Genomic DNA, 14,733 nt, shown 5'->3' on the forward strand with positions numbered 1-14,733 from the left:
CAGTCAATACCAATGGGCCATTAGGCCAATGGTATAACCTCCCTATGTAGGGAGGATGTCATCTTCACAAATATTGTTGGAAGAATATGTAAAATTATGCACACAATTGTCCTTCATTCAAGTTTATCCGTGTTGTGTATGGCAGTTTGTTCTCCATTTTCTTATGCACTCGGTAGTTTCTTGCTAGCAGTTTTCTTTTACTGGCATTTTTCCCATAACAAACTGTTGCAATATAGTTCTAGGGTTCAGTACAAACAAATTATCGGGATTGACGAATTTGAGTTTGCAGGTTTGGTATAACTTGTCATGTTCTTGAGCCAAAACTTGAATTGTAAAATAATAGCCTGTAGGCTAAAAAAATATAGAAAGTTGTGAAATAGAAAAATAAAATAAAGAAATTGGTTAGTTGGAGTAAAAAGGTGAAAAATACAAAAAAAAAAAAAAAAAAAAAAAAAAAAAAGAAAAAAAAAAAAAAGAAAAGAAAAAAAGTATCTAAAAGAAACCAGTTAAAAGGTAGTGGTGGGGAAAAGTGAAAAGTAATATAAATTAAAGGAGAGAGGGTGTAGATGTGAGAGAGTGTGATTAGTCAAAGAAAGGAAAAGTAATAATAACAATATAAGATATTTGAAGAATATTGGATACGAGATAATTACAAAACTATTCCATTTTGTTTTGGTGTTTTTTTCATGTTATGTTCCAACTGTGTCCAATTAGAGGTGTGACACTTCTGCTTGTGTCTCGTATTTCAGCCGTGTTTAGTGAAAAAAAAAAAAAAAAAAAAAAATTCAAAACAATTCTAGTTGTATCGGTAGGCTAAAAATAGTGAATCTATTACAATGTTTCTTATTTTCAGTCATTTCTTCACTTATTTTAAAGTGCATTATGCTCATACGCTGACCTTTTTTCTGCCTCATAATTATGTTCCTCCATTAAGGTCATCACAGAAGAAACGTACCGAGTCGCATTACTTTTTTAATGCTTGTCCAAGCTATAGATATAGCTTATACCTTAGTTTATTCTCAATTCCTCATGCATTGGATTTGCTTAAACCATTTATTGAGATGTGTTTGTTTATATATATAGTATATCAAATATAAAATAGCCTGTGACTATAAGCTTTGATGGTATATTTCCAAAGCTTTTTATTTTTTATTTTTTATATAAGGGTTGTAGAATGAAACTCATTGTTGTACTAGTCTGGAGATTAGGTTAGTAGTGGGAAAACAGGATGACAAACAATCCAACTCATGCTATGTTTAGGCCTTAAGAGTGAAGCTCAGATTCTATACAAAATGGCATGAGATGGGATAGCCATCAGACTAGGGCATCCTATTTACCATTGTTGAAAATTTCTCCTTGTATAACTAACTATTCAAGGATTGCATGGGCTGCTCCATGTTATTCCAGGCCAACATTTTACATAAGCACAAGCTGCTAATATGATATATATATATATATATATATATATATATATATGAACATCATATCTATTTAATATTTTGGATACTGGCAAGGTTGAAGAAGGCGCCTCTGTTGTTCTTGAGCTGAGCATACGTCCCTCGCTCCACCACCTTCCCTTCCGATACAAAGGCAATCGAGTCGAGTTTCTTGATCGTGTTGAGCCTATGTGCCACCACAATGGTGGTCCTCCCAACCATGATTCGATCCAATGCCTCCTGCACTACTTGCTCTGATTGCACATCAAGAGCACTGGTTGCCTCATCCAGCAGTAGTATTATTGGATTTCGAATTATGGCCCTTGCTATTGCAATCCTCTGCTTCTGTCCTCCTGATAACTGCACCCCCCTCTCACCACATTCTGTTTCATACCCCTCTTTCAGTGACCTACCAAGAGTAAGAAAACAATCAATGTTAAGAGTGGCTAAATTTTATTAAAATCGTAGGCCGGTAAGCCTTTTCTCATGGCCTGAAATATGAGCATACTCACGAGATGAATTCGTGGGCATTTGCAGCTCTAGCAGCCTCCACCACCTCGTTCTCTGAAGCATCAGACTTCCCAAACACAATGTTGTCGTGAATGCTCCCAGAATATAACACGGGTTCTTGGCTAACGAGTGCCATTTGCCTTCTACACCATCCAATATCAAGTGTCCTTATGTCCACCCCGTCCACCTTCACTGTCCCCCTTTCGACATCATAAAATCTCTGAATCAATGCAATCACTGTCGACTTCCCACACCCACTTCTCCCGACAAGTCCGGTGCCCGTGCCTGCTTTCACCTTCAAGCAGAACTGGCGCAGTACTAGGCTCTCAGGCCGGCCCGGGTATGCAAAATCCACTTTTTTCAATTCTATGTCGCCAACCATTTTGTCTAACTTGGTTCCATCAACAGCCTAGTTCAATTCCAACCCAGTGTCAGTCATAGTACTTATTCAAAGTTTTTGTCAAAGTATAGATGAAAGTTGAAAGATATTGTTACTTACATTGTTTGATCCTGGAATCAGTGATTGTCTGTCAAGAATTGAGAACACAGATGCAATTGCTGTCGAACCTTTGGCTAGATCAGAAGTCATGCTCCCAGCTTCGGCTATAACCTTACCGGTGCTAACCAATATGAAGAATGTCTTGAACACATCCCCAGCTGATATCTCTCCAGAATCCACCAGTTTCCCACCATACCAGAAGTCAAGTGCCCAGCATATAAAGGTAAGGCCCTGAGCTGACCCCATGCCAATACCAGCCAGCCATGCTTTCTTCCTAGCCTCCTTCCTCGGTTCGTCCTGGGCCTCATCGAAAAGCTCAAGAACCTTGCCTATGCTTCCAAATGAAGTAACAATTCTGTGGTTGTAAACTGCTTCTACAGCAATTTGAGTGCTTTGATTCTGTGCCTTGGCAAAATTCGTTGTGATGGAAGACAACAAAACTTTTCGTGTATAAAAACATAGGATTGTGAGTGGTTGGACGGAGATCATCACAAGTGCAAGCTTCCAAGCTATAACCAACCCCATTATCATTGCAATAGTCACAGCTGAAGTTGTTTGGACTATAAGAGAGACTCTATCAGCAACAAGGGATTTGACCTTGGAAGCTTCATTGCTCAATCTAGAACACAGGGCACCACTTGAGTTCTGTTCTTCGTCGAACCAAGCTGCTTCAAAGGTCAAGATTTTCTCCAGCATTCTCAATCGGATCCTCTTCGTTAGCTGCTCACCCATATAAGCAAAATTATAGTGTTGGGATAGATTTACAATGACTGAAACCAGGGTAAGTGAGGAGAAAATTAAGGCATATGTTTGAATTCGAGCACGCATTTCCTCATGACTTGGTGAGAAGAAAGCCGAAATCATGCCACCAATGGTGAGGGCATAGACAGGCTGCACTGCACCAAAGGCCGAGGCCGAGAGGCTTCCAAGTAGACCTTGTTTCCATTCAGGAGAGTTCAAAGAAAGAAGCCTGGAAAAGGATGGTGAAGGATAAGGTAGAGGAGGTTGATTTTGATCTATGGACAAAGGTGAAGCGAAGAATGCTGGGCTTGACATGGTTGTGCTTGGCCGGCCTGCACTGCTTCTAGCAACTGAAGAGATTCGAGCTTCAACGAGTTGTTCTTGATCATCAGTTGAGCCGAACGAGCTGAACTGTCTTTGTAGCTTTGCCATTTTTGCATAGTGGCCATTTTTCTTGTTGATGAGTTCATTATGTGAACCTATTTCAATGACACAACCTTCACTCATGACAGCAATGAGATCTGCATTTCTTACAGTTGAGAGCTTGTGGGCAACTACCTGTTATATATATTCAACAACAGTAAGAATTAATAAAATCAAAGTTTGATGGCATTTCTAGTCTTTTATTGACAGTTATAAAACCACTATAGGGCATGTGACTGGAATTAAGCCCTTCCAAGTTTCAACCCAATTCAAAGATGAATCATCCAAGATAATCAGATGTATAATATGGTTATGGTAATTTGTTAATCTTTCTATTCAGGGTGTCCTATGATAAAAAATAAAAAAAAAATAAAAAAAAAAAACGAAAGGGTTTTATGTCATTTGCGTGTTGTAGGGATTTTCAATGTACTTAAATTGTGTTTCAACACATTTGTTCTATGATTCAACACATAGAGCTAACGTGTGCGTTGAAATTTTTTACATCACACTACAACAGCAGGGGTGCGTGAGGATCCAATCACCATATTGAGAGGGAGAGTAGAATACCAGTGTGGTTCTTCCCATGGAGGCTTGATCCAGAGCATTTTGGACAATGGTTTCTGATTCAGAGTCAAGTGCACTTGTTGCTTCATCAAGTAGTAGAATCACAGGGTTCTTAATGATAGCTCTAGCAATGGCAATCCGCTGCTTTTGTCCACCTGATAAAAGAGCCCCTCTTTCGCCAACCTGTTACATCTGATCACATCAGTACTTTATATTCTGAATAGGATCACCAGTAAATTGAAGAAACGATATTGCTTAACTTCATCATACTTATTGTAACAAAATTACTAGGCAGGTTAAATGATCAACACACGCTTGAACCTACCTTAGTCTCATATCCTTCAGGAAGCTGCCTAATAAAATTATGAGCATTTGCTGCCGTTGCTGCTGCCATGACTTCTTCCATGGTGGCGTCGAGTTTCCCAAACATGATATTCTCTTTTATGGACGCTGCAAACAACGCGTGTTCTTGACTCACAAGTCCCATTTGCCCTCTTAACCATTTTAGCTGGAGTGTTTTTATGTCAACACCATCAATGCACACAACTCCTCCATCTGCATCATAAAAACGTTGCAGCAACGCGATTGCAGTTGATTTGCCACTTCCACTTGCACCAACTAGGGCTACTGTTTTTCCTGCTTCCACTTTGAGAGTGAAATCTTTGAGGACTATGGAATCAGGGCGAGAAGGATACGTGAACCTGACATGCTCAAAGTCTAGTTCTCCTTGGATTTGTTCCAATACTAGTCCCTTTGTGTCTTCACCATCGATTTCAGGAATCCGGTCAATCCTGTCAAATATTCGCAAGGCAGCAACTGAAGCTTCTGTAAAGTACTTGACATCAGGGAGCGCCATTCCCAGTGATCTGCATTAAATTCAGCAAACTTCATGATCAGGAAGATGACAGCAATGTTGCTAAAATCAACTCAATATTTCACTCTTAATGTTCCAAGGATTTTTTTAAAAAAAAAAAAAAAAATCAATCCAAAGGATCCACAATCAAACTGTCACTGGTTTCAATTGATGTAACGGTTTGGTCTGCACCATCTGGACATGCATTTACGTGACTATAAATTGAATTTGAATGAGACTAAAATAAGAAAGAGGAAGAGGCTCATTTAGGTTAAGACCTTAAAAGTCAAGGAGGAAATCAAAATTTATCAAGGGTGTATCAAGGAAAAAGCTAGGCAGAAAAGGGTATCAAAGAAATTATGAGGAAACTTGGATTCGCCATGATAAATTTGCAAAAAAGTAGTGGCATGAGTCCAAAATTTGTAATTTTAGATGCACAAGATGAAGAATCCTCATCATTCACAAAGGATTGCTTGTTAAAAAAATAAAAATGAAAAGAATTAAGCATATATTTTTCAGGAAAATGAGTCACATTAGTTATTTTCTTCCTACATGAATGTTCAACAAGAATTACAAAATACTAATCATATGAAAAAGGAATTGAAAGACAGGTCACATGACAAAACACAGCTAAGTAGAAGTCTCTAGAAAAGTTAAGCATGGTGATGTGCAAAAGAGATGAAGGAAAACAAAAGGAGCTAAAAAATTGTTTATTTGATAGAGAAATTTGCATTTGATTATGAGAAGAATGTTGAATTTTATCTTTTTATATTCAATAGGTATCTGAGTTATAAAAGCTTAAGTTTTATTTTTTTATTGAAGCTTAACTTCATGGCAAAGAAATTTGCAAGAACAAGAGGAATTATAGCAGTTGTATCAATTTTAAAATATAAAAATACAGAAAAACAGTGGAGCATAGTCAATTTTTTTTAAAGGGGAGTATAATAGTATTGAAGATTAATTATGAACATTTAGAAGTCTTATATTTTAAGTGTGTGTGAAAAGTAGACACTTGGTATTTTTGTAAAATCTAGCTTCATATATACATGATCTTAGGATTCTCTTCTCTTTATATGTGCTAGTATGAAAAGGGGTCATCCCTTCTCTTCTGTAAACAACCAAGACCAAAGCAAAAACCCTCTCTGTAAATCACCCTTTATATATATTTGCTTTATTACTAAATTACTTTGTTGCCCAACAAACATATATAACAACTAGCCTTTTATGGATTGAAGGTAGCTAAAAAGCTTACGGAGTCCAACTACATTAATATATGATTATAGAAATTGTAGAGAATGTGTTTTGATCATTAACATGAGAGGTAGCCTTTTATGGTACATGAACTAATTAGCTGGACTAGAAATGATGACTTCACCATGTGTTGACCAGTGACATGGTGGACCATTTTGAAAACTCATATGTTATATTCGGCTGTACAAAATTGGAGTCTTAGAATTAACAGAATTGGAGTAAAGCAACTCACAAAATTGAACTAAATTTTCATTCAATTTGACCAATTTCAATTTCAATTCTATGTAGCCGAATGATAGAACTTAGAAGTCTTTGTTGAAAATTTTCAAACTTTATATATATATATATTAGGAGGGGTTGTATTGACTAGACTAATTGGTTACTACTTCACTGCACACAGAAGTCAATCACCTAAAAATTGCATAATTGATATAGAAACTACTGCCAATATCTATAAAATTATTCTCATTTTTATTTAGATTATAAAAACTCGTTGCGAACAATTATAAACGTATGCAAGTTTTTCTGTTGATTAATTATACTAGTTTAAAAGCTTCTTTTTTAATTTTAATGTCCAAAATCAACCCCCTTACACAAAAACAGAACTAGGAGAGTAAAATTGATGCTATGTAAATATAACCCATAGACTGTTGGGGAAAAAGTAAACATAGCAAAAGCAAAATCATTATATCTTGAGTGCTTAATAGGATCAGGATTAGTCAAATTAGCAAAATCATTATATCTTGAGTGCTTAATAGGATCAGGATTAGTCAAATTATTCATCATCATAAAGCTCAAGAAATAGTAAATTCAAGAAGAAGGGCATTACAATTATGAGTATGGGAGAGGTCTTTTTCCAATAGTGATCTATGGTCAAAAGTACCAAGTTGAATTGGAACTAATTATATGTTCCAAACTAGAGAATATGCATGTCCCATCTTAGCTAGCCTGGTTGTGTTTTGTCAAACAATTCTTTTTCCTTTTTTTTTTTTAAAAAAAAAAATCCCTTTTCAATCCAATGGTGTAAGAATCACCAAAATGAAAGACCACTGTAGCTTAATTACTAGTAAGAGAATTTCCAAGCCACCCAAAAAAAAAAAAAAAAAAAAAAATTTGGTGAGCTAATTAGGAAAAAAAACTGAAGGTAGCAACTATTGGGACTTGTCCTAGACATTGGTTATATATATATATATATATATATATTTTTGAACGGTAAAAGGGAATGTCCTTGGTTATATATATTAGAACACCAGGAACTCAATTTTTTGAATAGTCATTTGATACTTCTAGTTATATTCATTCATTTGGATAATTTTGCTATAATATTGCCAACTTTAATTTGAATTTATAAGAAATCAGTAATGATCAAGAAGTACCATAAAAGAAAATTATGAAATTAAGGTAAAATTTGATGAGAAGAAATCACATACAGTCCACCCAATATGAAGGAAAGTCCGGCTGCATAAACTCTTCCTCCACTCTCTCCATGGTACATAATCAACCGGCTTCCATACCAAGCAAGGAAAGCCCATATTGCAAAAGCAAGCCCTGTACTCCCCACAGCAAGTCCTTTTGCAATTCCTTGCTTGATTCCCAGCTTTGTTGTTCGATCCAATATTGTCGAATATCTCTCGATGATATTCTTTTCAGCAGTGAATGAATACACAGTTTTGATGGAGCTAAGAGCCTGCTCTATTATGGTGTTTGCTTTGCCGTATTCTCCGAAGGACTTCTTGGACAGATACAGAAGGTATTTGCCATAAATCATCCCAGGAATGATTAATAGAAGTAATGTTGGGAAAGCTACTATGGACAACCTCCATGAAAAGTAGGTGGAAAATCCAAGTCCTGAGATGAACACTGATGTGTGCATCAAAAATATTGGTACCTGTCATGAAATTAAACTAGCTCAATATATCACAAATAAATAAGTAGAAATTAAGTTTGTTTTTTCATTCCTTTTTCCTTTTGGGTATTTGAGAGGTAATATATATATGAGTGAAGCTAGGTTAGTTTCAGATTGAGAACTATATATATATATATATATATATATACCTTCTCACTAAGAACTTCTTGTATGAGAGAAGTATCTTTTGATATGCTGTTGATGATTTCTGAAGTAGTAGCTTCTTGTGAATCAAAGAAGCCAACTTCTTGTCTAAGAACAGCTTCCAAGTACTTGAACCGGATCTTCAGTACCTGCCGCTCGCTGGTTTTACTCCAACAATAACCTTCTGCAGACAGATTTGATTGTTTTCTTAGTCAAATACATGAAATCTCAACAAATAAATAAATTAATTAATAAATCTAATTATCTCATGATTGACGAGCTCTTTGGATGTATCATGGAAATTAATGAATCAGTCCATTAATTGGGGTTTCTTGAATTATAACTTGTTTAGAGTAAAGATTAATTTTAATTAGGGTTTCGTTAATCTTGGTTGTGACATTTTGTCCTTATTACACCACACAGTCAACCACTGTACGTATCTCAGTACTATGTGAAGAAAATACATTGGCCTTATCCATTAATTTTACTCATGAAATGATCAAAACACTCTCTTTTTGATCTCAAAAAGCTAGCAAAGTAAATGAAAGCAAAAGAGTGTACCCATAAAGGCCGCCACCATCACCGCTAATCCCAAGTATACAAAGTATAAACTGCACTGTTCAACAAAAACAAAACACATATGAGAAAGAGACAGTACAAAGAGAAAGAGAAAGAGAAAGAGACAGCACAAACATGAAATGTAAAGGAAATAAAATGAAAATGAAAAGAAAAGGCACGATAGATCGCAATGAATGCTAACCTTTTCGACCTCATCCATGAAATTGACTGCGGGATTTGGCTGAGTTTTAGCATAACCCAGGCTATTGAAAAGGCGACTAACGTAGAGCAGTAGACAGTTTGTTGACATGCCATCGCCAATGGCTCCGAGAGTGCCGAACGACATAAGCAAAATGTCCACCCAATCTGCATACCTGAAAATTATACCTATAGCGTTCCTTTTCTCCCTTCTCATCTCTCCTTTCTCCGAACCGCTCTCGTCTGAACAATTCATTTTCTTCATATATCAATGTAGCTACAGAACTGATAATTAGTCTGCTACCTAGCAGGATAGAGAAGAGAGAGAATGGAATAGCTTGTAAATAGAAGCCTCACTTTGCTCTAACAAGTAGTGACCCATTATATATATATATATATGTTTATGAATATATCTGTCTGTCTGTCTGTTTGTGTGTGGGTGTGTGGAGAAAGTGAGGTGATTTTCCATGAAGCAGCCCTTTTATGCATAAGGTTTATGTGTGGTTGTTACATATATATACACACTTTTATGTTTTATGATTATATAAATATATATGTAGAGAAAGTGAGAAGTGATTTTCCATGAAGCAGCACTTTTATGTCATAAGCTTTATGTGGGGTTGCACATATATATAATATATAATTATATATTAACTCTTTTATTATGTTTGGGTGGTTGTAACTTTGAAAAAACACCAAAAACATAGAATCCCATTTGTAGGAGTGTTAAAGAAAAGATGAATGTGACCTCTTTTTTTTGGTAAGTATTGTTGTTCCCTTTTTTATTCTCTTCCTTTTAGTTAGTTTAATTATGTGATATGAAGGCTTTAAGCTACTTTATCAATCAGCTCCTTTAATGTCGCCTTTATTTTCAATTATTGAACTGTTGTTGAGTCATGGCTACTCTAAGGCTAAGCTTAATTTGGCTCTCACTGCTCTGCCTGAAAAACAACTTGAAATTATATATATATATATATATATATATTCTTTTCAATAAAGCTGAAAATTAATAAATTAATATGTGCTTCAAAAGCCAGATAATAAATTGATCGTAGGCAGCTAAGAACAGCCAAAGATTAGGTAATAGATTGTACACAGAAAAGTTATGAGGGTGTATTAAGTCAATTAACAATTAGTGTAACATTTTTATTAGACCTTCCTTTAACTCAAGCATAATGTTAACTTCCCAGTGCTTCAAGAAATGGACAACGGATGTTACATCGGTAGTGAACGTGATGAAAAAGTAAATGACATTTTTTTTTTATTTTTTATTTTGCACTATTTGACGGAGTACAGTGTGCATGTTAGATAAAAGTAAAACCCTCTCATGAGTTATTTATTTTTATCTGTCATCATGTACAAATATTGATGTGTGAATCTAAACACTTGAAAGAGATTGTACTAGAATTATATTTGAATTAATTTACTTTTAAAAAAAATATTTGTATACAAGAAACTCATTGGACTTGAACTCTCAACTTTTCACTTAAAATTTTTTGACTTGACATAAATTAGGAAAGGGAAGTGGGCGGAGATGATAGAGATTATTACTTCTTTTGGGGTGCTTGGTGCTCTGCCAACTACGTTACTAAATAATACCCCCACACTAAAAATAATGTTAGGAGAAAAACCAAAATTTAAATTCATAGTTGATATAATCATTTTGTGCATTATTTTATTTGAAGTTATACCCTTTATTAGAACAAAATGATAAAAAAATAATATAATCCCAAATAGTTAGGAACTTAGGATAAGGCTTTATTTAGTGTGTGCGCGCGCGCCGTATATATATATATACAGTTATAATTTTTTTTGAGGGGCTAAATAATACAGATAGATATATGGATATATTGAAAGAAAACTAACACACTTCTCTCCTTTAAGAACTTGGAACTCTTTGCTCCTACTAAGAATTTGAACGTTGATCTCGCTACATTCTTTAATGGTGAACCAAGTGGCAAATTGATGGTAGCCATATTTTTTTCACACCACCTCAATTGCATTTAGAATCACAACTCTCATATTTATATTTATATTTAAAGAACATGTAAAACATAGTGATGGCCTCAACACTGCCATACAAAATGATATCCGAGGCTGTCTAATTGTCTAAAGGATGTGAATTAAGATTATTTAAGCAGATTGATTTTTTTTTTTTTTTTTTTTTTTCTTAGTTGATACTCATGCACACATGTCTTCATTGAGGCTCGTACCTCTAAGCCACTGGCCTGGTTTTAAGTAGATTGATTGATTATGTTACAGGTTAGAAACCTTATGGTAATGGTTTATGCAAAAAATAAAAATAATAAATAAATAATAATAAAATCCTCAGAATTAATAGTGAGAAGAAGAGGAAGGTTATCTTATATATAAAACATATTCCTCTATTTAGATGGGGTCAGCTGCAGATCCTGTTGTCATCCCACTATATCCTTAGCTGTATTTGTTCTCTCTCTCTCTCACACACACACAACTTCAGTAGAAGCTGTCCTAGATACTCTTGGAGCGTCATGTTATATTTTATTTGATGCATGATTGAATTAAATAGACAAGAAATCAAAATCTGATTTATTTTTATAAGTTTAATAGCTTAGTTTTGGGATAGTAGAGAATCAATATTTACCTATTACATCAATATGTCAACCTATGACATTATTAGATCATCAAATATTTTCCAGACATTGTTTTAGATCTTCACATATAAATTAACTTCATTTTATGAGATATCAAATCTCCTTTGTAGGACCCCTAAACTTATAAAGATTGGCAATGCGTTCATCCCAACACATTACACATAAATTGAATTATGGTACAGAATCTAAGAACATAGTTTATTTAGTATTACATTACTTTTAACATAGTTTATTTAGTATCAACTACTTAAGATACCTTGACAGGTGTATTGGATTTCATGAGCTGATCGAGTCCCAATTTATGAATCTAAACTTTTAATTATTGAATGACCAGAAAAAGAAACAAGAATTATTAATAGTATTAGGAATTGATCAAACCAAGTACTAACCAATTATAGACTTGCCAAAAGAATAAAATTTAATGTTGCTAGAGAAGAAGATTTTATAGGCGAGTAGTGAACAACATACATAATAAGATAATGTGGAGAAGAAGACAAGCTTACAGATTTAAGTGACCTAGGATTCAAGATATGCATATATATCGATCATTCTTAATTGTCTCTCTTGAGAAATTGCCCTTGCTGCAACATGTTGGCTGTCTGGTCCAACTCTTTTTTGCTGCCATTAATCCAAAGATAGTACTTTTCAAGTTAGGTAGAACTGTCAAAATATATGTATATATATTGATATGGACTTCTGAGGAAGACAATCAATGAATTCTGAAAGATGAGAAGTTTTACCCGATCTTAATCGTTTTATATATTGGTCTTGGCCCTAGATTCTTGTTGGGTTTTCCGATTGAGAATTTTGAAATACATAAATAAATGGTGTATTGGAGTTAGGGTTTGAGAGATTTTGCATAGTGAAAATGCCATTGTTTACTGTGTGAGCATACGTTATCAACCGAATCACGGTAAATCTGTCTTTTTTTATGTGCTAGTGTGTGATTACATTTTCTGTTATTACTTGATTGTTTTGTGCCGGTTTGATATGCATTTTGTTTTTGTTTCTGTTTTTGTTTTTGTTGAGTAATGTAGCAATGAAGAGTGAAAAAAAAAATGCTTGTAAAAATTGTTTTGTTTTGCACAGTGCCGCAATGAAAAATAAATTTTTTTTTAAACTCTTCACTGACATTTATAAACTAATCATTATATTTTTCAAAGTTGCAACATTTTTTTACTAAACATATTTTAATATTTTTGCTTCCAAAATCTTGCAACAAATGGACACTATCAAACATGCTTCCGATTACTATTGAAAACACTTGTTTTATTTTAAGTTAAAACAAAACGTCGAAATCAAAAATGCCTACCAAATAGGTCCTTTGTGCTCTGTCAGTGTTCATGTAACAATTTCTGTGTGAGTTTGTGTATTCTAGGAGAAAAACATTATCAACCACCATCTACTCTAAAAATTTTAACTGTCTGGTGGTGATATAACTTTAATATTTAAATATTTCAGCATTTTTGTCATATTTCCTCTAGAAGAGATTTTGATGTATTTTGAATATAATAATAATAATAATAATAATAATAATGGGTAATCTTTAATTTCTTAGGGGTATGTTTTTGGAACGCCCTTTTAAGGGTTGGTTATATTTGGGGAAAAGGAATACTGTGGGAATTAGGGCATAGTGGCCTGCCAGTTGCGGGTATCGAATTCTCTCCCTCCCATAATGGAGGCATATATGCACACACAGTGAGGAATTAAGTTCTATCTAATCGCTACCAGCAAAAAAAACATGGTATAAAAAAAGTAATGGATAAGATACGATGGCTTTTTAGCAACAGTCGTACGCATGTATTGACCAAATAACATAGAAAAGAATATATTAAGTAACAATATGATGTACATGTGATTACTTTAAGCAGAACAAATTCGAATGAAAAAAAGACTCGAATATGCAGTAAATTAAGTGCACTGTTGAATCACCTGAGGATATATATATATATATATATATCTATCACCATGTGATGAATATATAGTCCCCACCTTTTACAGGGATGGTGTGGAAGTTTCTCGATCTCTCTTTTTTTTTTTTTTTGGCATCCTCTCCATGATTTTCCATGCAATGGGAAATGATTCCTACTGTTTCCATATTTTCCATGCCCTGAGAAATGATTCTCACTGTCTCCATTAACTTAGAAAGATATACTAATGCCACAAATATATCTCATGCATGTGTCTTTATTTTAAAAGAAAACAAGGATTAGGGTTGACGCTTGGATCAGTCAACTTGAGCACAATCCGAAATCTTACAATTTTTTGCCATTGTTTTTCACAATTAGAAAGGCTGAATTTTTTTTAACTTAAACTTAATTCAGGTATGCTTTAGGTTATGGTGTTTGAAATGTTTAACTAAACTCATATCCGATAAGAAGAATTTATACATTATTTTATGTACATATGCCGTACTTGTGAAAATAATATTTTGACCTAAATGGCTTGCCGGGATACTTGCATCCATTAAATATTATCGAGGATCATTTCGGTCAACTGTTCCTTCAACCATCTGAAATATTATGATTCCTTATAAAAAATTGAAATTATTCAAATTCTATCTCTCTCTCTTTTTCTTTTTTTTGAAGAAATCTTGCTCACTTGGGTCCCAATACATTCCATCGAATGATGCAACGAAGTAGGCCATTCATTTTGGGACGAAAGGTATAGTATGTTTTTTTTCTTGACACTCACTATAGGGGTGCCACATTGCCAAATGAAGAAGTCACGTGGGTCGCACCATGCCCAAGAGGGCTAGATACTGAAGCTCCGGCACTCTCGCCCTACTGCCATTTTTTGAGTAGCATACCTATCACAGGCTTGTTTGTTTGAAGGGCTTAACCTAGGTTATTCTAGGTTAGGTTACCCAAAACTAGTATTACGGTGATAATTAATTTTAATTAGTGGAGCCATCATCGTACGACACACCCACTTAATTAAAATATAGTAATATTCATCATGAAAAATGAACTACCTTAAAAAAGAAAATAAAAGCACTTTTTGAAGAAAGTGGTCAA

The 14,733-nt window shown here is 34.5% G+C and overlaps 1 protein-coding gene across 1 annotated transcript; it reads right to left on the reverse strand.

The window, feature by feature from the left end:
- Positions 1 to 1,229: 1,229 nt before the first annotated feature.
- On the reverse strand, positions 1,230 to 9,619 carry LOC132280106 (putative ABC transporter B family member 8). The gene is made up of 9 exons (XM_059782232.1): positions 9,088 to 9,619; positions 8,889 to 8,943; positions 8,333 to 8,511; positions 7,708 to 8,165; positions 4,499 to 5,039; positions 4,177 to 4,356; positions 2,446 to 3,744; positions 1,949 to 2,355; positions 1,230 to 1,845 (listed from the first exon to the last, which is right to left on the reverse strand). Exons 1-9 carry the CDS (start codon positions 9,346 to 9,348, stop codon positions 1,488 to 1,490), a joined length of 3,738 nt encoding a protein of 1,245 aa, XP_059638215.1. The 5' UTR covers positions 9,349 to 9,619; the 3' UTR covers positions 1,230 to 1,487.
- Between the last annotated feature and the right edge of the window lie 5,114 nt (positions 9,620 to 14,733).

This window comes from Cornus florida, unplaced genomic scaffold, assembly GCF_030987335.1.
Source record: "Cornus florida cultivar Cherokee Brave unplaced genomic scaffold, ASM3098733v1 CherokeeBrave_3.0.0_Hap2_Chr10, whole genome shotgun sequence".
NCBI lineage: Eukaryota > Viridiplantae > Streptophyta > Magnoliopsida > Cornales > Cornaceae > Cornus > Cornus florida.

Bases quoted from the DNA above. Each gene is read 5' to 3' on its own strand.
- LOC132280106 (XM_059782232.1), bottom strand. From the start codon at position 9,348: ATGAAGAAAATGAATTGTTCAGACGAGAGCGGTTCGGAGAAAGGAGAG. The intron at 8,944-9,087 runs GTTAGCATTCAT...TTTGTTGAACAG, and splicing joins TCATGGATGAGGTCGAAAAG to TGCAGTTTATACTTTGTATA. The intron at 3,745-4,176 runs GTATTCTACTCT...TATATATAACAG, and splicing joins CCATGGGAAGAACCACACTG to GTAGTTGCCCACAAGCTCTC.